Below are 24,394 nucleotides of genomic sequence, written 5' to 3' on the forward strand. Positions count from 1 at the left end.
CTGCGACCTGTCCAGGGTGGGGACAGGTCGCAATGTGTCTTGCTGGAGATAAGGGTGTAAGAAAATGGATAGTCAGGTTTGAACATGACGGTGAAACATTTAAGTTTTCCTTATACTTTTATTGACCATTGTAGTAGTTGAAACCAATGAACCTGTTGTGACTTTTGATTTAGTGTGTAAAAATGGATTAAACTAGGCGAGTGCAGGAAAAGAGTATGCACAAGCAGAAATTTAGAGTCCTATCTATATAATTTATCTGGACAGCCATTTAAAAAAAAAAAATCTGTGGTATATGAGACTTGAAAGAAGCAGAATGTGATCCTGTAAATCACATCTACAAATAACCATCATGCTCCCATTATGGTGTTGTACATCTGCCTTATTTCAATAAAGTAAATAATACTCTTCCTTCGCCTTCCAATACTTCTGACACTGCAGCTTATGCAATTCAGTCATCAGGTCAGCCAGGTTGTCCACATGTCCTAAACTTATGTTGTATAAACTCTAAATATGCTTTATTTATTGTAAATATGTTTCACTACTGTAGAATTTAAGCAAGTGTTAGAGATACAAGTGCAACAGTGAGTCACTAACAACACTAATGACACTCCATGCAGAAGATTTCAATTCAAGTGGCTCCAGCTGATGGCACCCCTACCTACATTCTGATAAATCTAGCCAGTCATTATCTGACCTCTTCAAGGCACTTATGGAGCACTCTTCATCACAATACAAACACCAAACAAGGCAAGCAAATACTTGAATGACGCCAGAGAATCAAAGTTTCCAAATAATGTATAATCTCCTTACAATTTTACCAGTAATAAGTTGTTTTGTTATGCACATACACATGGAAAGATTTGAAGTATGACAGCAGTTTGAGAATATTTATAGAGCCTCTAACTTGAATAATTTTTTTTTGTGTGTGTGAGGGATTTACTTTTACTCTTAATCTGACAGAACACTTAATCCAGGTTAAATCATAAATATATTTTATCAGATGGTTCAACCAAAAATAAATAGGCTTTAAAATATAAATTTCTGTATTCAAACATTGTTATAAGATAGACGAGCAATACTTTCTGCTAAGATGTAACACAAAAGGCTGAAAAGATATAATACCTAGACTGCAGCATGTTTACGAGCTCAGATCTTATAATCATTAGCAATCCTTCTAAGATCAATAGATCAAGTATTCATTGATTTTTTTTTAATGTTTATTAGCCAAGTTAAATTAGTGCTCTATATATTTAATGTTACAATAGTCCGGAAAAGCTTGCCAAATACCCACTGCAGACAGCTGACAAACGTAAAACCAGTTTCATGTGTCCCTGTTACATTGTTTCAGACGGGCTTTTCATCATTTTCAGTTCTGGGATTATAGCCTTTATTGTTGGGTGAAAACTGTGAGCACATCTTTAATGAGATTGATCACAAACATTATCCTCGCACAATATAATCTGGCATTTCATTACCTCAATGGAACTCAGCATCTGCAAAAATGTCTTTCTCCTCAATTTTTTTATTTGTATTTTTTTTCCTCAAACATTTTCTCAGTTGCAAGAGAGACTATTTTACCTTGAAGAATTTGTCCTGATTGTCAAGTTATTATGCCAAAAAGGCTTTATCTAAGAGAAAAAACACAATTACATCTGTGAACAACCTTGTGCTTCATCACAGTGTTATGGACATCCAACGACAAACGCAGAAATCAAGCAGGGTTGAGGGTGGGGCAATCTGAACTGTTAGTGCATGAGCACACACAACACTCAAAACCGTCCACCTCGCAACTCAGAGAGACGAACAGCTTCACCAGGTCAGAATCCAACACTCAGGTGCTCAGCTGGATGCTAATGAATAAACACACGTTCGTCCAACGTTGCTCTTCCAGTCTATGTGATGGGTTCCAGAGCCCAAGCTGTGTGTGGAGGTAAATCCAACTATTCTAGTTGGTAGCTCTTAAACTGCATCTCTGGCTTCTTTCCCTCCAATGAGGGGACATTTATTGTCCCTTGACCCAGATTATGACATTGGCAATCAACATTTATGGCCAGGCCCCTGGCTTTACTCAAACGATCCCTCAAATTGCATCTGACCTTAATGCACCTCCCAACAGTTGGTGGACCTGTGAAATGTGGGCAGCCTAATAGTTTTTCAGGTTGAACCCAGTCAAATCCTGAACGCCAAGGCTTAATCTGCAGGCACCCACCAAACCTTCCTTCATGAGCGTGTGTCGGTCTCCCTTCTCTGGGAAGGTTAGCAAATCTTTGTGGTTGTTTTCCATCATCAACTTGCTTATTAGGTTCTTCTATAAAAACTTTTTTTTTTAGTCTTCTTGAATGTAATTGACGTTCAATGCCAACAATCAAGTTCTTAAGTCCCTTGATTGAAATAAACTGAGGTTGACTAAGAGGCTTTTCTGAAACTTAGAGGTTATGTGGGCAGATAACACCACTGTGACTGTAGACAAAAAATACACTGCAAGTGTCTTTTATGTAAACCATTTTTTTAACAAGTCAGAAATCTGGCGAGGTGTTGCAGTCGGGACAAAGAAAACTGTAAGATAAAATCAAGGTCATATACGGGCTTTTCAGATTTTCCCCAGATATATATATATATATACAGTATATTTAATATATATATATATATATATATATAGAGAGAGAGTCATTTTGTTTGAAAGACACTTTGCCCTTCCAGGTACTCCGTGCATACGCATTCCAGTCCCATCAAGGACAATTTTGCTTTTTTTCCTAATGTGATTGTGTCAGACGTGACACCAAGCTTCAACAGATCTCATTTTTGACCCTGCTGTTATTAATCTCTCCAGCCCTGATCACATGCTGGCTATAAAACGCGGAGGCTGGACCACACCAGTTCTAATGGAGTCATTCTCTCAGCTGTCACTTTTCATTGGTTCTGGGCAAATCTCAGCAACGTCCCATGGGACGAGAGATAAAATATGAACTGTCGCAACTCGTGCGCACGCTCAACTCACGCACAGGAATGTGGAACGGAGAAACACTCTTCTGTCTTCCTCCCTGACACATAACACTTTTTGCACACAAGACTAGCTCTGGAAAATTGCCTTGTCATACAAGATGAGATCGTATTTAAAGGTGTAATTTAATCATCTCTTTTCTTTTCTTTTTTTTTTGTAGAATTGGTGCAGAAAGTGAATCACTGTGGGTAGGATTCCTTGGAGACATTGAATGCTGAGAATCCCAGAGCTGGCAGTGACATGCCGGAAAATTGTTACAGTTTTAGGTATTTGATTTGGTCACAGTAATGAAATTGCGAGCTAGGATCTGTTTTAAAGACAGCCGGTTCATAAAAGGAACAGACAGGACACACACAAAAAACTTTATCTCCATTTTTTTTTTCGCACCCTGAATTGTCCACATGCTGCCGAAATCCAGTGAGATGACACAGATTTAAGAGAAGGAAAGACTAAATCATAGACAAGGTCATGGAAGAATTGGCAACAGAGAGACGGAGCGAAAAGCTGCAGTGGGAGGAAAAGAGAGATAGAAGCATTTCTACAATTTCTTAAGCTCTAACACTCCACCCTCTTATGTTGTCAGCTGCAGTGGTCTGTGTTATGGAGCAGCAAGTCTCTAGGGAGTGGGGACTGCCATAAATATTGCACTGTTTTTGAACAGCCGTCTCTGATGTTGGGAGCCGATTGTGTACAGGATGCTGGCTATTAGCGCCATTGGCCGGTAATGAGTGGGAACCAAGTCCCAGCCAACTGTTAAAGGTCTTTAAACACTCTTCCAATCGAGCTCACACAGACCGAGACACATGGCAACAATGGCAACAACAGAAAGCCTCCGTGTTGGAGGATATGTTGGAGTCAAAACGCTCAGATGGGCAGATTTCTTTAAAGGATGAAAGCAGATCGTCTGTAAGGAGGTTTAATGATGTATGACCGCTGATGTCTCAGTTTGTTGAGGCTGTGACTTTGGTGCATGTTTGCCGAAGGTCAGTGACATCAATGTGTCTGTTTATCTTACATATGCTTGTGCATGTGTGTGTGTGTGTGTGTGCGTGTGTCTGTGTTCACTAATTTGACACACAAGCCCAGTCAGTCCTGTTCTTGGCTCCAGCAGTGATCTGGCACTTCTCCTAGTCCTGCAGCTCCTGCAATGCATCGCTCCCTCCCTCCCTCTCTCTCTTTCTTTCCTGCTGCCTCTTTTCCTTCTCTTCCTTCACCTCCTGCTATCCTGTTTTTTTTACCCATCCTTCCTTAAACTGGTGCAGATATTTTTTTCTCGTTTTTAAGAAACAAAAGAGAGATGACGGGTTTAACCCAAGCGTCCCCTCCACTTTATGAGTGATTTTGACACTATGTCAGTAAAATGGGAAAAAAGATGTAGCTGTACACACCTGCTGAAAAGAGCTGTTGCCATTTACATGATGGACCAGCAATCGAACCTTGAACACCTTGAGCAACCTCGCAGCAGGGACGCGCACGTTCAGCCATGCGTACCCAACGCAGCACTGTCTGTTTGTTCACAAAAATCCGGTAATTAGATCCCATCTGAGATAACTGGACAACTCCCTGCAGGGCCTTTATGCTACTCTGAGGCCCACAGCAGCTGCATTATGGTTGGAGAACAATCAATGATACTGACTGTGTGTGTGTGGGGGGGTGTTTGTGTGTGTGTTTTTATCCAGCGTTTTAGGTATTACATCTGAAACAACTAGATGAAGTGGATACTTTATATTAAACCTCAACAGCCCTTCTGAGATTTGAAATGGCCAAACATTTTTCCTTTGATTGTTTTGAAGCAGACTTTTTTTTTTTTTACCACAGTTTTTACAATGAATGTTGCATTTATAAATTTACAGTACAACCGAGTACATGGTGTGTGGTATACAGATTTTGTCTGGGGAAAAGGGCAAAGTATAAAAAAAACTGACAAAAACAAAAGTAAAAGTACTTTAAAATCTAAACCCACCAATGAAAGAAAAACTCTAAGGCAACAATCTATGTTTGTAATAACTGTTTGCGATGCTTTACACCACTTGAAAACATTTTGTGACATTGCAACCAATAAACTTCAGTGAGTTTTAATGGGATTTTATGTGACGGTAAAACATAAATATTGCGTAATTGTGCTATGAAATGAAAATATGCATTTATACATACATTATCATACACCCTTATCCTACTTTTTTTTTTTTTTTTACAAATACAAATCTAAAATAATGTGATCATTTCTATTCCTTTCACTGATACGCTGAAGTAAATTGCTTGGCATATGCATGCCGTTAGAAGCCGTAATTAGAAAGTAGAGTTAGCGCATGTACTTGTACTATAATAAATTGCATATGCAATGTGAGAAGAATATCAGTGAGCAAACTATATCATGAATTAGAAACACAGCAGAGAGATCATAAATTAAGTTTTAGAAGTATTTAAAGCAGGGTTAAGTTATAACATTATACTGTAAGTTTTGAAAATCTGAGTGCTGTTCAAAGTCAAACCATCAACCGAAAATGGAAAGAGAATCAGAAAGGTCCATGTAAATGAAGCAACAGAGTACTGACTTTCAATAAACTAAACTTGGTTCTCTGATTTAAAAAGTACCTTTAGAAAATAACCTTTAAGAAAATATTACACATATATTCTACTAAACCCACATTTCTGTACTACATTGATTATTTATTTTTTTTAACTTTTTTTATTGGCTTTCTATAATATTCCAATCTTAAATTTTGTTTTCATTAGCTGGAAAACTGTTATAATCAACAGCCTTGAAAACATCAGACTGTATAAAACTACACAATATTCTGCACAGTGTGTTTTACCTAGTGAATAAAATGGTAAATGAACTTTGCAATTCTGACGCATTGAATTGGTCTGCATGAAGATTCATGGTTTTACTTTGTTCAAAATGTTGTACACCACTCACACATTTCTGTCCATTCCACACTAATGCACTGCATTGTGCTTGCCTGTCAAATAACATGAAATGCACTGACGATTGTGGCTATAACATAACAAAAAATGGGAAAAGTTTAAAGAATATGTAAAGCCTTCCAAGACACCATAGATAATTAAACTTGTAATGTACCGAGGCAAACGGGAAGGCCTGTAGAGACGAGGCCGGAGGAGACAGGAGTGAAGGTCATCGGGATGTGCTCATGGAGTGTAATTCACACACAGGGGGGCTGGAGTACTACGGCTTAGTGCAAATAAGAGCAGCACATGCTCAGTTAATTAAACATTCCCAACGCATCTGCAATCCATGCGTCCGTCCCTGCTGAGTTTGTAAAACCAATCGCTCGCGTATCCGTCCATTACTTTGTGTGCATCTTTGTTTTATGAAAGAAGATGTTTTCACCTCTTTTCAGGTCTGCAATATGCTTTCAGTACAACTGGCTCACCCACACTTTGATGAGTTTTCTGCAAACTACATTGTTTGATTTATTTTCCTCTCCCATTTGAACAAAGTGCTTCACGACGCCTAGAATGTACATCACGGATGACGTCTCGACTTTAAATTGTTCGAGTTTATTACATATTCTCAATGTTTCCTCTACTGCTTGCTCAGTCGTAACGTCCAATGTTTTATGCAACCCTGTGACTTCATATTTTCAGTTGTTAAAGTTTTATTGAGTTCAACGACGTAATCAATCACCAAAATTTGTCCGTCTCAATGTTCTTGCAGGATAATTCAAAAGTTCCTATATCTGTTTTATATAGATGCATGCGGATAACAATACAGTTCAAATGAGAAATGAATCGCCGTCTAGAATCTGAACATCTGGCTTAAATATCTTGACAGCAAAATATTTAGTAATTATCTTTGTATAGACAATCAAGTTCAGAAAATATTATTATTCACACTTAAAATAGCATTAAAGATTACTGGTTAGTACGTTTATCCTCTTTAGTTGTCTTCAGCTTGCAATATCAATGCCAGGTACCATCATTGTACTGACATGTAATTAATGAACAAGCTGCACAAAATCTGGTTAATAACTCAAAACAAACTAAACACACCTAAACAATGGAGCAGTCCCCTAAGTAGCACGGAAAATGTACTTGCTAGGCTGTGGCGATAGTTTAAGTCACAGTAGGTTTCTGTAAAAAGTCTCTGGATAAATTGTCATGATTCTCTACTGCTTTGGTTTTGTTTTAACTTTTTGGTCATTGCAAGGTCTCTCCATATAACTTTTTTTGTCTTGAGTTTTTGTCCTCTCTTGCGCTCTGTGCATCTTGAGTTATTCTCTTAGATCAGTGTTCTGCTTCCTCTGTGTTAATTAGTTTTCTCTCTCGGTTTCCTTGCTCTCATTCGAATGCAGCTGTTCCACATTCCCTCTGATTGAGCTCATCTGGTTCCAAGGCCATTTCTCCGCCCTCGCTTCAGTATTTAGCTCCCTGTCCTCCTTTGTTTAGTGCCGTATTCCTCCGTTAAGCTTACATGTTGCATATCCTATTCTCTTTGTGCCATGATTGTAAGTCTTTATTCAATCTTTTAATTTTTCAATGGTTTGCCTGCATTTGGGTCCAACTAAATACCAAACATGACAGAAACAGAGTTGAGCTAATAGCTTGTCAAATCCAGTTCCAAAATGTGTTTTTCTTCTCTTAATATAACTTGAAATGAATTAATTTTCATAATGGTTAATGCAAAAGTGTAATTGTATAAATTAATGTCAGTATCAATTCTGCTTTATATGAAAATGTTTAGCTAAATCATGTATCAGAATATTTCTACAGGAATATTTTCAATTACACCTTCACCATCGGTATGTTTTTCAGGTGCCAGGGTAGCTTCACCCCCCCCGCATATTTAATGAATTATATTATATATTTACCCTAGAAAAAGGCTCCATTAGTGGAGTAGTAATTATTGAAACAGTAGGAACGTTTGGATGAAGGTTGTGTAGAAAGATGATTTTAAATTAGTTGGCTTGGGTCACATTATAGTCATGCTAACTTACTAAAATCAGGACTAACTTAGCCCATATTGTTTTCCTGTCCAGTTGCGTGGACAGGAGTCGCACTGGGACCTTGTAATTCAGCTTTAAACAGAAGACAGTTTTAAACCATCTTCTGTTTGACATTCTAATGCCAAGTATGTTTAGGATGCATGCAAAACTAATGCAAGATTAAAACGATATAAATCAATAAAACCGTTTCACATTTTACATTACTTTCACTTTTTAAAACTCATATCAAACCTAAATTTTAGGTAAGATTAATAAAAGGATTGCATTTAAATTAGCGTCTAGTGGAATTTTGAAAAGTGAACTGGTGTAAACGTCTAGAAAAATAACACTTGCATGAAATTGTGGAGATTTGAGTTATATTAAGATAACAAAAATGGACACTGGAAAGTCCTTTAAATCTTACAACTTGTTTAATCTTTTAAAAGCTTCTCTGTCCACTCTGAAGTTTTTCAAACAAACATCTGCTTATAGGTAAGACCATGTTTAGTGATGGCAGAACTGGACTGACATTTAAATCTAAATAGTCCCATTAAGATAATGCACAATAACACATTTATATACCGACGTATTTTCTGATGAAACCAGTGGGAATTTGTTTAATCATCAGTTTCTCTCATATCTGTTGTTACCAATCCCAAACTCTCTTCCTTCTTTGCCCCCACTTTCCTCTCAATTTCTTCCGCTTCTCTCTATTTCCAGGCTGTCCCTAGTCAAGCAGAGAATCGATTTTTAAACAGGCAAGGCTCTAGGGACCGAGCAGAGAACCATTACTGGCCTCATTTAGGCTCCATTGCCACTGCGATGGCTTCTCAAGACAATAGGATAGAGTCTGTCATGGACACCAAAGCGTAAATGCACATTCCAACTGAAAACCGCTCAAGCCAGCATTTCCTGATCTTAGAGCTTTATTTATTTATTTATTTTATTTAAAGTGACCATAGCGCCGCTTCTCCGCACACCAGTAATGCGGCTATCTATTTCACAGTCGCAAGCGAGAAATGAGGATATAGCTAATGTATGGTTTTATTTTTGCATGCTAATTTCTGTGCGCAGCTTTTCTCTCTTCTGCTTCTCCGATATATATATATATATATATATATATATATATTTTTTTTTTTTGTAAAGTATGCAACATATGGTAGGGCTTCTCTACTGTAAACAGCAACTGCTGAGACCTCATCTGGGACCTGAGCTCCTCTATAGCAGCTGTACGGCTATCTGACAGCTCACACATGCAGAGCCAAACTCAGCTACGTTGTTCTATCTAGGATTAAAAGTTCCTAGGAATCCTAAGATTTCTAAAAGGACTTAAGATGAGAAATCCAGATTTGCATTGTTTTTATTGAGGCAGAGGAATTGCAGCAAAAAATAATGTAAATGCCTGTCATATTAACCTCTTGTAGCCAAAATATTTTATTTTGGAGGCTTCCTGATACAACAGCAACCACTGATTTAGAAAATTGTGTGAGCAGTGGACTGAATATATGGATGTGCTCTAACAAGACGTGTCAATATCAAACGGCAGTTTTGTAAATGAGGGACATTATGCCCTCACTTTGATAAAGAAAATAATCCATTGTACGTAATCAATAACTATTTGGTGGTTATTTTTATTCACTTAAGCTGATGAGAAGATATTATTTAGCAATCAATAACGATGCAAAGCCCCGTTGCCAGCGTGCAAGATTCACTCAAAAAGGCTGCTTTTATTTCAGAGTATAAGCTCAGAGATCACACATTTTCCTATAGGAGTGTGTTTTTTAGACTGAAAATGAAACGACACAGAACAAATTGGTATGCGGTTCTGGACTACCCTGAAAATCCTAATAAATCATTTTGCCTACGCAGCTGTGTGCAGGCAAAATGACTGTTAGATGACGCCTTTTCAACAGTGAGAATAAAACAGAAGCTAAATGAAACCTAAACCTTATTACTGAGTTCATGTAAACTATCAAACCTTCTGGAAATACAGATTTTACATGTAGAAGTTGGTACGTTTCAGAGTCGCAAGATTGTCGTGATGCTTCAGACACATCACTCTAGGTAGAGTCAACACTTGACCTGGGGTGAGCAAAACTTACTGCATGGATAATGATACTGTGTGATTTCTGATGTCTGAAGTAGAGATCAGACTACCCCCCACCGAGCTTCATTGTCTGCATGGCAGTAAAATATAGATTCTGTTTTTCTTTTATAAGTTTTCAGAATATTTTTCCTTCAAGATTTTGGGGAATCAGTAAGACATTTTTCAGCAAATGCAAGTCGTGTCCTTTGTGTTGATCTTGGTAAACAGAGGCTGAATCCTTTCCATGGATGCTACTGTTGCCTATTTTTGTGCTTGTTGAATCATGGGACAAATGTGACCTGCAGTGGTTTTAATTTGTTCTGGGTTCTTCTTTGTTCAAATCAGGGGCTTCCTGGGAAGGTTCCCTTGTCCCATGTATTTTTTTTTTATTTGTGTATATTGGCACACTTGTTCAAAGGAGTGTCAGAGCTTAAGAAATAACTCTGTAATCCTTTCCTGACTGAAGAATGTTAATGAATTTAACTGTTAAATTCTTTATATAAAAGGATGATGTTTTGTTTTTTTGAGATCTTTTAGCTTTTCCACATTGCAAGGCTGGTTCTATTAATGCAAATTTTTACTTGTAAATTTAAGTTGATGAATTTATCATTTAACAAGATGTTTACTCTTTTAATTATGTTCAAGATAGTTTGGATATATTTTTTCCCCATAAGAAATAAAATTGTCATTTGGTATAAAGTCAAACCAATATTAGGACATTTTTCTGTACATTCATATAGATAAACATATTGGAAATAATCAAGCAGTCACTCTAAAACCTAGAGTGGCCAATTAGGCTCCTTCACTTTAATATTTCCACATACAAAACTGTATATTTAGTTGCTCTAGGTTTTACTTTGAAAAATTAAAACATACAAAGTAGGATTATTTCCGAGTAATTTCAACATGGCACAATTTTTCTATTAACGCTCATGTTTGTTTTGAAACTGTTTTATGATATTTGACTCTAAGGTTGTTCTTTTTTCACTTCCACTTCAATAAAATCATAAAACCTCTGGACCCTGTGACTGCAACATCAGTTCTTACCTGGTAGAGCAGATGTATTCATTAGAGTACATGTAAATCAGCTGCATTTGATCAAAACTAAAAGGTCAACTTAAAAAAGGTCACCCATCAGCTTTCTGTTTCAACTTATTCTACAAGTAATAACATAAACCATCACATTTAGAAGTTCATGGAAATTATAATGCGGCAGTAGGATAACCTTGTCATAACTGGGCTGGTAATACTATTGTTCTCAAAGGTTTGGAAATGGAAATTAAAGTAATAATTAATCTTTTATTCTTGTATTGCAGCATACCATTCAATAGCTACGTTCCTTAGTTCTTCTACCTCAGCAGATCTGACGTATATAAAAGCCTAAAGAGACTGAATGTTCTTTCAGCTTCAAGTGTCTGTGATTGGAGGCAGGGGTTTGATTAATGGAAGTGGACTAAAAGTGCCCATCAAAAACAAACCAAGAAAGCTGTTGTGTTGGTATGCTCTGTTGCTCTCAAAGCTAATCCACTCCAACTTCAGATAGACACACTTCAAACGATTCAAAGCGATACAATGTCATGAACACAAGCCGAATCACTGACAATTTCTTATCTTTATTAATGCTGTAGTCTCTACATACTGGCTAGACTACTCTCGGCAAGGTCATAAAATAGCTAAAGCTATTTCTTAAAAGTATCCTATTTTTCTGGAATGATGTATTGTTTTTTTAAGCTATATTCAGAAGTTAAAAAGTGACTATCTCTACATCCACCCACCCATTTTCTAAACATGCTGATCCTTGCCAGGTCATGAAGGGGCTGGTACGAATCTCCAGAGGTCATCTGGTCAGAGACGTGATACAATCTGGACACGTCACCAGTCCACTATCACTGCATGTGCATCGCATTTCCATACGAGCTAAACTCAATAACTATTGCTGCAGTAAAGCCAAAAACACACCATCTGAACAGTCAAACATGGTGGTGGCAGTATAACCCTGAATTAAGGCTTTTCTTCAGTAGGAAATGACCTAGTCAAAGTTTAGGCTTAAATTCAATTTAGAATGTTTTCCAAAATCTGAAAATAAATTGATGTTCAGAGAAAACTCCATCCAATAAGGCATGTAATTGAGTTTGTGCAAAAGTTGTGGACAAAATATAAAATTTCTAGATGCAAAATGTGGAAACATATCTCTGAAGATTTCAGTTTTAACTGCAATTGAAAGGCAGCTTAATAAAGTACTGACACTGCTGTGCTGTATGCAAATTCTGAAGATTTTTTCTTTGGGACTGTGTGTCAAATAAACCATGTAGCTCCAGCTTCAGAGTGACTGCATTTAGTCCTCAAAAACACATGCAGAGTTGTGGTTGCAACATGAAAAAACAAAAACACTAAAGGACAAATATGTTTTGCTTTTTTGCAAGGCGTTGTCCATTTAAGCTGCTGCTATAGACATGCAAGTAGATGTAGAGCAATCGATGTGGATGATCCATGCTCATATTCATGTCTTAAAATATAGAAGAGATGAGTGAATTTAAATTTGTAGCTATTCAATATTTTCAGTTATGCACAGACTGAAATACAGTTATTATGTCAAATATCTTACAATTAAGTTTGTAATTGTCTAGAATAGACCAGCACGTCTGCTGCCATTTCCTCAATGACTCTTCAATTAGCAAGTCGAAGAATAATACCATGGTATCTCCAGCTGTCTCTTGCACTACAGCAATAAAAGTAACAGCAATCCAAATGTACTTGACGCTAAAGATAGATACCATGTATTTAAAGAAAAACAAGATGCAGAGACATGACAAAACCAGCTTAAAATGTGATCCTTAAAAAAGACTTCAATGAATGAACGTTAAATGTTAAATGTCCCGTGGGATGTGGGACTGGATGGCTGACAGTGTCTTTAGTCTTCCTGTGTGTCGGTAGTCTTCCAGCTGCCCCCAGTGGGGAGTGTGCACTAAATGGTCGAGGAGAGCGTTGGCCCCTGCTCTCCATCAAAGGCTGCATTGACTGGGAGCACGAGAGCGTCTCTGCAGCCAGTCATCCTTGGACGGCTGACAATGGCCCGAGCACTGGGGACGAAGCTGAGAGCAATCAACAACAACTGGAGGAAAATGCCTCACTGCTGGTGGAAAGTTTCTCAACCCAGACCTCTGCAACAGCTTAAGCTCTCCGCTCATGACCGATCATGAGCAAATGGATTTAGTTTGCCCCGAAGCTGTTTCAGTTAATTACTTACACAGTGTTGCTTTTTATAAGCCCGAACGTGTTCTTCATGCATGTGTGTGTTTTTTAGAACGGCGCTGCGGCAGATTGGCTCAGAATTGTGCGGTAATTAATCTCACTCAGTGAAGAGGTGCATGTTGGGACTGAGGCAGGGCATAGCTCACAGCACCTTGCTCGTTAAGTCTAACCACCTATGGCCGGCCCCTGGAGAGTTAACCAGGTCCTGCCACGGTCAAATGCGGTCAAATGCATTTTAGCAAAAGCACATTCAGCCCACCACCAGGCACGATGTGTTTTTTGTTTTTTTCTGAGGCAAAGATTCACCATACTGCTGCACAACAATCCTCAGGACGTGAGGCACAACCTGACACATCTGACAAACAGCTGAGCCTATGAATACGCAGATGCTACATTGATGAGACATCAGCTCAGGTAGACGTCCAGTAAGGATTGTAGCAGTGTGCTAGCTCTCAGCATGAAAGTCTGACAGTGACACAAGCAAAACACCTATGACTCATTCATTTATTGTGTGCGTTCCAGTGATTCTTGTTCCTTCTTTCTTTATCCTCTCTCTGCCTCTTACTTGTTGCCTTTGATATTGTTGAAGCTAAACCTTCAGAGCTGACAGTGAGATGCATTTGTGCACATATTAGCTGTTAAGATTTTTTTATTTTTTTTTTACCCCATTGTATTAACAATGTAACAATACAGCTCACAATAGAAGGCAGTATTGATAGTGGGCTCACAAGACAAGATTGCAACACATTTTTTTTTATTTTTGATCTTTTTGATTTTACAAATCTGTAGCCTGTAGCCAGCATAGAAAATTCCCCTAAAGCTTTGGCAATTTTTTTATTTTTTTTTTTTGCATGTTTTATTCTCAGATGTTCCCAATGATGTTAAAAACATCAAAATGCTCATTTTTAAATTTTGGATCTCACTGGTTTTCTTGATCCCAAACTGTTTTATAGACTTACTGTGAAGCATTTAATTACTCAATTAAGCTTTGAACAACTGGAATATTTTAGAGATAATGAAATGCACTTAGTGCATCAAACGCTTCAAATCACATAAAAAGAAAAGTTTAAAAAGTTTGGAACTATTTTCAGATTAAGTGTCACAATTCCAACCCTTCTCCTTTTGTCTGAACTTGTGACCAGCAAAAGCACCCAAAAGAGAGAGACAGAATTAACATTATATGTTCAATGTTTTTTAGTATTTATTCATTTAAACCTGGTTAGTTTTGCTACTTTATGGTACATTTTTCTGCCCCACATCAACAGCAATTCAGCCAGTATCACGATTTATACATGATATTGGAAGTGGAGGGGTTAACATTGTCCACTGTGACTGCAGCTGGGTGGGACTGCTGTGAGATTTCCATGCTGCCTGTGAGAGTTTTAGGGCGAGAGAAGATCAGGCTTCAACATCTGCTGCTCTGTGAGCAGAGAAAGTATAATGTCCATGTCTCTAAATGTTTACAAAAGAAGCATAGAAAGTAATATAATTAACGGTCCTACCTGACTCATTACAGGAAAACATTATTCAGATTTAATGCAGTGAGAATTTTTTTTTTACCCTACAGTATATGCAAATATCTGGTTTCATCTGTATATTGTTAACTTGTCAAAGAATATGTCTCTAGACGACTTTAAAAAAGTAACATTATAGTCCTAGAATAAAGCATTATGGGAAAAATACCATGAATACATATGACATGACACCAGCTTATGATTGGAAGAACTGAGGGAAGTATTTTAACCTGACAACCTTTCATTCCACATTAATTTTTCTCTCATGCAATTTTGATGACAAAAGGAGTATTGGTCTGTTTATGAGAGACAACCATTTTCACCATATATTTTTGCTCCTGTGTTTAGTCATAATTATTTTACCTATTACGTTAAACACCTTTAATGCTAAACCTTATGCTGCAGCATGACAAAAGAACATGCAAACCTTATGCGCAGTTTTGCTTCTAACATTTGACCTGTACTGTAATGCACAAGCTTTTCTTAAAAAAAAGAAAAGGAATATTTTGCGTGTCACATTTAGTAAATGTGTGAAGTGAACACAAGACATAATGTACACGAGGTTCATTCTTTTTTTGCAAAAGAGAAAACGTACATCATGACTGTTTACTGAATGCTGAGGTCGTTTGTGTCCAGGTAAGGCAGAGAGCCAAATCTCACTATGAAGAGGTGCTTTGCTTAAAACTGCAGTGGAGACTACCTTGAAATTGGATTAAATCCACTAAATGATCAGCCGTCCACTGCCTCACAGAGCAAAATTGTGGAACAATCCTTCAGTTTCTCAAGGAGGCACAGCGGAACGCTGTAGAAACTGTGACAGACCTTGGATCTTAATCTAGTGTGAATCTTTTGTCTCTGGAGAGATGAATGAGGGGGGAAAAAAATGCTCTGCGAGACGAACATACCTGGATAAGACATGCAGGAAACGTGCATTCCTAACAAAATGCACAATGTGGTAATTGAGTTTGGGGAAAGATCCAGATATTCTTGGAGATACAGTCGAATATTCTGCTGCAACACGAGGTACATTCCTCCACTTCTTTGTCAGAGGAAGCCAGCAGGCGTGGTTGGGCCGTGCCCCTCGTTTTCTGGTTTACAAGCAGCAGGCGAACTGCATGGGTGCTGCTGTGTGTGATGATGTGTGCATGCTTCATGCATCGCTGAGTCGTTGATATCACGCAACGCCCCTGTGTGTGTCTTCTCAAACACACCTGCTCCTGAAGCCTCAGAGAAGGAGTTTGGCACGTGGTTCACAACACAGGCGATGCCATGTCTATGTGGGACTGTGCTATGTGCTGTTTGCGCTGTACTTGATTTTTTATTTTTTTTTTCCAAGTCGCATATCTTTATGGTTCAGTCAATGCGGAGGTTGGTGAGACGTGGGTTTGGAGAGATTGATCAAGTTCCTGTTTTTACCTGCATTGCTCTACTCATTAGAGCGGCTGCCTGTGTCCATGTGGTCAAAGGGTGAAAGGCAGGGTGTATTCCCTGGACAGACTGCCTCTCTATAACCCGCAGATGGATTAGACAAGCATTCACTCCCAGAACGGAGGGCGATTTAGAATCTCCAGTGTAGCACAAATCTGCAAAACAAAACGTCAAACATCATGGGTAAAACATGCAGACTCAAAAAAGGAACTGGGAGGAATTAAAAGATGAGACTTTACTACCATGAAGCAACATTGCTAACAACTGGCTCACTGTGCAGCGTGTTGTTAAAGATCTGAATCTTTAACAACTAAACTAATGTTTTCAGTCCTTCTGACCCCTCTGGTGTCCTGAGAAAGGACTAAAAACTGAAACTCATGGTTTCAGTTTTCACAGCTCCAGTAATTTTATAGAACTTAATCCATATTCTGTTAGGGTAGGGTTATTCCCTGGACAGACTTCTTTTTTTACATTTTGGTTCTATGCAATCTGGTTGACAGACTTTAATTTTTTATTTCATTTTTTGTTTTAGCTTGGACGATAAATTGAGTTATTTTTATCTAAATGTTTTATGTCTACTGCTCATTTTTTAGTGCAGTAAATGGAAATGCTATTGTTCTTCCGTTTGCCCTGTTTTACATTTTATCTGAAATTTTATGTTGGTTGCCAAAGAAATGATTACTATTTTAATCACTTTCTGTATTCGTTGCTCTGAATGTTTACACGCCTTTTCCTTAGTTTTTACCGTATGACTGTTTAATTAATTTAATTGACCTTCAAATATTGTGACGTTTTAAACACACAAAACCTCTTTGCTAGTTTAAAGCCTCTTTAACAAAACTTGATCTAGAATTTAAACACATTTTTCTTGATTAATAGAAATATAATTGTCACACAGCAGGCAAAGGCAAGTGTTATAGCAGGAAGATAAGTGGAGACATGCATTTCCACACATAGGTAAAAAAAATAGATAAATATATATGTAAACGATACATTTACAACGTAAAATTAATACTGTGCAGCCATTAAGAAAATAGCATGCTCAGATTAAAATCAGTGTGCAGCTGAACAGGTTGATTTACAGAATATACAAGGTTATAATGTTAAATATCACATTTTGATTGTGATCATAATACAGCTTTGTAGAAAACATTACCTTTTTTACTACTGTGCTAAAACTTAAACCTTTACTGCTTTCTGCTAAACCAGCACCAGGTTCTGCAGGTTTTATCCATTGGTCATTGAACAGAAGGATTGACTCGAATAAAACCTAAATTTTAGGTTTTATTCTTATAGTTAATTAACATCATCTTATTTGCTGGTGTGTAAGATACACAAATAATTTTTAATTTGGAATATTTCAGTTTGAAAGAAATTGGAGTGTCCAGCATTCAAGGATATGTTATGCTATACATTTATTATGTATTATAAACTATTATATGTGTTTTTTTTAAATTTATTAATTCTACATTACATCTCATGTTGAATTGTTTGAGGTAATTGAAATGAACTGGTACTTCAGCTCTCAAGTAAATTTCTGTTCAAAATCTTATTGTACTGAAGTTATAATACAAATCTTTTAAATGAGAGAAGTTTAAAAAAAAATGAATTTAACACTTAGAGTTGCAAACTATCGCCTTTGTCCTAAATGGCTGCATGACATTACATGGGCTTGCATAATAATTAGCTAAATTTCGAATGACACCATATGGAAAACAATCAGTAAAATTAACATGTCATAGTTTTAAAAAGCCTGCAGGTCTTTTGTCAAACAATGACATATGTTCACCAAAGCTAAAGTCACGTTTATGTACAATACGTGCCGGTCCTGCATAGAAACCTGCTGTGTAAAGGTGCTGGAGGAAAGCTTTCTGCCGTTGCAAAGGCGATTTGCATGCCATCCAACTGCTGTGTGGGTTTTGTTTAAGCGTCGTATAATATTAAAAGCACCTTTACAAGTTGAGTGACAGAGGAAAGAGAAAACAGCACGAATCTTCAATTGTTGCTGCAAATAATGAGTAGCTGAAACCGCTGCTTTATGGAGTCCAAAAACTGCTGTTTTAATGTCTCTTGATGCTTTTTCCACAACTTGGTACATCAAGAAACAGTCTGTTTCCCTGACGTGATGACCATTTTGGCTTTACCTCTTACAAGCTGCCTTTTAGCACTCATGTCTTTCAGCAGCAGCTGCTTTGTGGTGAGATTGCAGAAAGTCTTGGAAAGCGAGGCGGTGAAGGGAGGTGGATGGCCAAAAGAGTTTGTGTTCATGGTGGTCCTGTGACATACACGATGCCCTCTCTGTGCAGGACGTGACAGAGGTCATGGTTGGCGGGACATAAATACTCCGAGCTCATGAAGGCATGAAGAAATCGTCTGAACAAAGAGAATGAGTCACTGACATTGCTATGCTGCGTCAGACTGCTTAAAATGTGTAAACTAAGGGACAGGCAGGGAGAGCTTCGAACAATCATCTACAGACTTTACACTTGTCATCCATTTGTGTCAGCAGACTCTATTGTATCCTGTAAAATGTTGTTTTTTTTTCCTGTATTGTGGAAAAATAGGATATAAAAAAAAGTTAAGTTCATGTTGCCCGTCCTGACTTGATGCTGCGCTGAAGTGAAATGATCTCGGTTTATTTTGTCTATTTCATTCCACGTCGTTGTCGTATTTGTATTTTCACAAAACCACTCAGCGCCAGAATAAACTCAAATTGGATTTCCCCACAGGCGATGTACCCAAGACTGCTTTGCTGGAGTGATGCTTCAGTGGTGAGAGAATGACATTAATTAGCAAATTAAATGTATAGTCAGTTGGAATATCATTGAAAAAGTTAATTTATTTTTACGATTTAATAAAAAAAAAAAACTAACTCATCTATCTTACTGATACTTATTAAAAGTTATTTTGTCTGTTAATTTTAAAAATGATTATGTTACAGAAAACCTCAAATTCAGTTTCCCAAGAGATCTTATTTTTTCATTACATAAGGACGATGTGGAACAGAGGAGTCCAAAGTCGGCCCTCGTGTTTCGGTTCTCTCCCTGGTGGTGGTCGCTGCCTCCTCGGCATGTCGATGTTCTCTGACTTCTAATGAGCCATGATTTGATCTCCTGGGTGTGTCGTACCAGAACTACAACATGCAGGACACCAGCCCTTCAGGACTGACTTGGTCATCCCGGGTGTAAAGAATTTTTGATACAGAAATGCGATGTTACAGCGTTGTTATGATCTATACAGACACAGGGAAGACTGCTGCCTTGACAGCTACAAGGAGTGAAAATCAGAAAAGATCATTGCTTTTCAAAAGGCTGTATCTGAGGGTGTTGATGTGAAAAGGTGCACAAAGGAGGACGGAAAGCATGGTCTATGGTTCGAGTTGATGTTTCAAGGGTGACTACGCACGGACATCCACGACATAGGATACAAGTTTTTACGCTCACTGTATTAAGTCGCTCTTGTCAGAAGCATTTTCTTTGGGCAAATAGGTAAATGGATTGGGCCATTGCTCGAAATGAAAGTAAAATTTGCATTTCATTTGGAAATCAAAAATTTGAAGGAGGAGTGAAGAGACGCAGAATCCAAGCCTCTAGTGATCCAGTGTGAACTTTTCACAGGCACTGATGATTTTGTGAACCATGTCATCTGCTGGTGTTTTTCCACTGCGTACAATCAAGTGCAAAGTAAGCACAGTCAGGAAATTAAGGGCACGTCATGCTTCTCTCTGCTAACGAGCTTTGTGCTGATTCTGATTTAATTAAATTTTTAAGCCAGATTTGTAGCACCAGTATCTGGTTTGATGACCATTGTATTGTAATGCTTTGGTGATGGTGTACAATAGGGACCCTGTTAGGACCACAGAGCCTTTATCTGTATCAAGAGATTTTAAACATGTTGCTGCGACATGTGGTGATCTTCCCAGTTAATTTTCTCCAATGTTTTTGATTTGTGGAAATGTTTCTAGATCATTGATTTAATTTTTTCTTGTAAGCCTATTTTTTTTATAGACATTCTGGTATTTTAGACATAAAGAAGGACCAGTTGCAGATGTTTTAAGAGGACTGAGGACTTATTTAGAAGTGTTATTTATGTGTACATAATTGAGATAACCCTAGATCCAGAGAATGGAAGCATCAATTCAAGTCTCAACAAGTTCATTGCCAAATTTTCAGACCTTTTATTTTTTCTCCCATACAAAGAGGCACAAATCCAGCGTCATTTAACAGAATGTTATTGGCAACGTGGTATTTTACCAACCAAAAGTTGTTCTCAAGCACACAGCCAGGAGAGAAAGGTGTCTTTTTTTTTTAAGCGGAGGGTTGTGAGTACCTCGGAAACACACACTGAGGCTCTTTTCATCAAGTATGCAAATCTAGAGAGCACGTGACTTTCTGCATATTCCAAGGTCCCCTCTGGCTCAGTCGCTCCTAGTTTCAGTCCTCAAAGACCAGAGCTCCATTTTCTCCCTCCTAGTTCATGATCTGAATTTTCTGTTGTAGTCGAGTTTTTCTTTACAGTCACTTGAAAATATCAGTTCTACTCAATTTTTGATAATTGTTCTCGAAGATTAAGAATTTATCTTTTTTACATCATACCACCTCCTGTAAAGAACACTGATTGTGTCACACCATAATTTTAGACACCTTAGAAAGGCAGAACAGTTTTCTCTTTTTAATAAAGACGGTACATTTAGTAAGAACAAGATATTTAACACATTGAAATATATTTTAATAAAATTGGTGATTAATTGTATTTCTTTCAGATTGTAAAAAAAAAGAATCTCCAAATAAGGTGTTTTTACTAAACAATTTTAATTTTAAGTAACTAAATAAAATAACCAAGACTAACCCTGCTCTGCCTTTGCTGCAAATGATCAAGCGTTCACTAAAGGAACACTATATATGTTATTTTATGGCATTTTAGGATTCCACTCATTACTTGATTACTAAATTAGCGGAGGATTGGTATAATAATCGACTCATCGTGATGAATCTGTTAACTGTTTCAGTTCTGATTGAGAACAAATGAGTGTTTTTCCTTGTAGCGCTAAAAAAATACATGTGAATCAAAAGTATAAAAATTAAAGTGTTAAAAAAATGTAAGTAATTTAATTTTGACCAGTAAAACGTTTAACACTGTGTAAACCTGTTACATGCGACTGACTACTCTTTAGTGTTGTTTTACTGCAGGTAAATGGGGGTTGTTGAAAGGTAATGCCATCAGTCAATAAACGACTACTTTGATGAGTGAATTCTTATTTCATTTAACATCAAATTTATACAGCAGCACAGGCTCTATTTCAGGAGCCAGCTATTACAGGGTAATTACTTCATGTTAGATTATGTCATTTACTCAGGGAAGATGAGGAGTAGAAAATGAGCCACCGCCGTCAATTGATGTAAGATAAGTCGATCGGGGGAATAGGCGGGATATTTGCTTGATCTCTGTAAGTCACGAGGTGATGATGTGAAATTCCGTGTGAAGTGTCCCACCACTCGCCTCTTTTTTTAAAATTTTGTAACGGAAGTGGTGATTAAAAGCTACGTTTCTCACACATGTAATTATTTCTTTATTGATTTGTCAGCATTCCCAGAAACGGCTTTCGATGGAAAAATATCCGTGTAATCATCGCTTGTCTCAATTACAGTGGTGAAAGAAAATCGTTACACAAAAGACCCCTCAGGGCAGCGTCGGAAAACGGTGTTGGGTGAATGTTCAGGTTCGTGTGTTGACAAGTGGTTGTGCAAATATTTGTACAAGTGTGTGTGTGTGTGTGTGTAGAGAGTGCCTTGATCACATACATTGGCACGTGACTGACGGCTCTTGTTTCTCTCTCTCTTCTGCCAACGCCTCACCCCTTCTCCCTTCTCCCTTCTCCCTTCTCCCTTTCCTCTTTTACTATTCTCTTTTCAGGCTTTGAGGACGGGGGAGGAAGATGAGACCTCCCAGCCCTCTCCTGATCCTGCTGTACTTCACCCTGTCCAAGAGTGTGAAAGTGGTCTCAAAGAGGGGCTCAGGTATTTAATGAGCCTTAACTAAAGCCTTTGCATGAGTGCATTGATTGTCGCATGTCTTGATATTGATGATGCTACGTTATAATCTGTTACATCTGTCACAGTTGCAAGATTATACTGGTGACGCTTTATAAATTACCATATAACGCTTCTCATCGAAGCCTTCAAGGTGTTCAGAGAAGGTGTTAAGAGGATCAAGAAATGAAAAATAAAAACAATGCCACAACTTTATTTAATCCTTTCAATTAAAATGAAATTAGAGGAGTGTTGCTTAATGTCAAAAGTGTAAAATGAGCTTCGTAGTTGTCTTCTTGTTGGCAAGAAGTCGAGCAGTACCAATCAAGTCCTGAAATGGTAAATATTAGTTAATTTTCTAATAGTTACAGGATGCCATGTGTGGAGGCTCACCTGAAATTACCTCATTCTGGGCAAGTTGTTTTTGCTTCACTGTTTTTTACAATCAAAGTGTTTCATGTCCCAATGAATTTAGTAGTTCCTTTATATTCCCAGAAAACGTCTCCAGGTACACTTATTCTATTACTTATGAAGTTATGTAGTGAAACAGCCAACTGTGGTTAAGACTTGTCTCATGTCTCTCTAATCTACAGAGAATGATAAAAATATCCACTGAGTGGAAGTTGTGTTCAAGGACAAATGAATAATCAGGATAAACAACCAATCAGAAAAAACAATTGTCATGTAAACACCCCAACCGGAGTACGTAGTATTAATTTGTTGTGATGTGCTTTTTAATCTTTATTTGAAACTTTCCTTTAATTAAAATTCATGCATGAATATTGCTTTGCATTACACATTTTGACTGAATCCAAACAATCGCTCATTTAAAAAAAAAAAAAGTGTCATGTAGATAATTACATGGATACAATAATCTGAACCTGAACTATTTTTATTATGTTTGGGCAAGCAATCAAGTTCTATCAAACACAATAAAAATACCTGGGATTAGTTGAGTCAATCAAAACCACAGCCTGGAGGTTCTCCATTGCTGAGTGCCATCGTAAACAAAATCATCGGAGAGCAAAACCCGGCTCTGCCCACCCTGCTGCCCATGTTCACGCCCACAATAGTGAAGAACAGACTGTAATAGAGACTCTCCAAACTGGGGTAGAGCCGAACCAGATATTAACCAGTTAGAGTGAGACTTGACAATGGAAAAACCATCTTTTGATTCTGCAATTGAGGTTAAAAATAGTCATCATGCATCACATGCTTAGAAAGCTGACAGGTAATTGCAAAGACTGTTACCGTCTCCACAATAGAAGCGCCGTTTTGCAATTTGGATATAATTGCAGTTTCATCTCCTTAATTGTGTCTTGAGTGAAGAGTACATAACTTAATGAAAGGATATACAGTGTACATCTTTAAACTTGCCCACCCTAACTCAATGCGCACAGAGAGTGGCAGCTCCCGAATGATCCAATTTCTCAGTGAGAGGGGTTGCCAAGGGTTAATGTGAAACTCATTTTGGTTCTAAATGCCAGAAAATTGAACATCAATTCTGAACAAATGCACAGGTCAAAAACGAAAATAGAGTGCAAAAAGACTTGGAGTTGAAACTTTTCATGACATGAATACTGGTGTATTCATGTCGATGGAACCACCAACGTGAATCCAAGCTGCCAGTCAGAGTAAAAGGGAGTATTCTTAATTTACTCACACTGTTTTCATAATAGTGCAGCGGTAGGGGTGAATTATTGAAAAACAACCGATTTTTAAAATTTTTTTATGATGATCTTCAAAGCACATCTCTAGTAGGACGTAACCTCACATTAATTTTTTATTTTTTTAAATTATGTGTGTTCGTTTTGCAAACACGCATTTCTGTATGTCTTGGTATAGTTGTATTGCAGACATAGTTGGACTTACTTAGCTCTTTAAAGGGTGACTTTTATCCAAGCATTAGTGTTTTCAATGGCAAAAAAAAAGGCGAGCTGAAGACCAAGAACAGGGAGGGAACTATTCAGTAACTTATGGGATGTTACAAACAAAGAATGAAGGAATCTTTATCCACTTTTTACCCACTCAGTCCCATTCAGTGCGACAGGAGGGTGGGACGTTTCCCAGCAGTCAACTGGCCAGACGTTGACCCTGGACATGTGGCGAGTCCATCACAGACACAATTATACATAACA

At 37.7% G+C, this 24,394-nt stretch overlaps 1 protein-coding gene across 4 annotated transcripts in view; it reads left to right on the forward strand.

Annotated features, from left to right (window-relative positions):
* il1rapl1a (interleukin 1 receptor accessory protein-like 1a) overlaps window positions 1–24,394 on the forward strand; it is a 206,813-nt gene that overhangs the window by 9,315 nt on the left and 173,104 nt on the right. For all 4 annotated transcript variants that reach the window (XM_081601649.1, XM_081601650.1, XM_081601658.1 and 1 more), the window contains exon 2: window positions 22,141–22,244. In XM_081601649.1, coding sequence (XP_081457775.1) covers window positions 22,163–22,244 — 82 coding nt within the window. In that variant the 5' untranslated portion in view covers window positions 22,141–22,162. The remainder of the gene's footprint in view (window positions 1–22,140; window positions 22,245–24,394) is intronic.

Source organism: Poecilia reticulata, chromosome 2 (genome assembly GCF_904066995.2).
Source record: "Poecilia reticulata chromosome 2, P_reticulata-male-v2, whole genome shotgun sequence".
Classification (NCBI taxonomy): domain Eukaryota; kingdom Metazoa; phylum Chordata; class Actinopteri; order Cyprinodontiformes; family Poeciliidae; genus Poecilia; species Poecilia reticulata.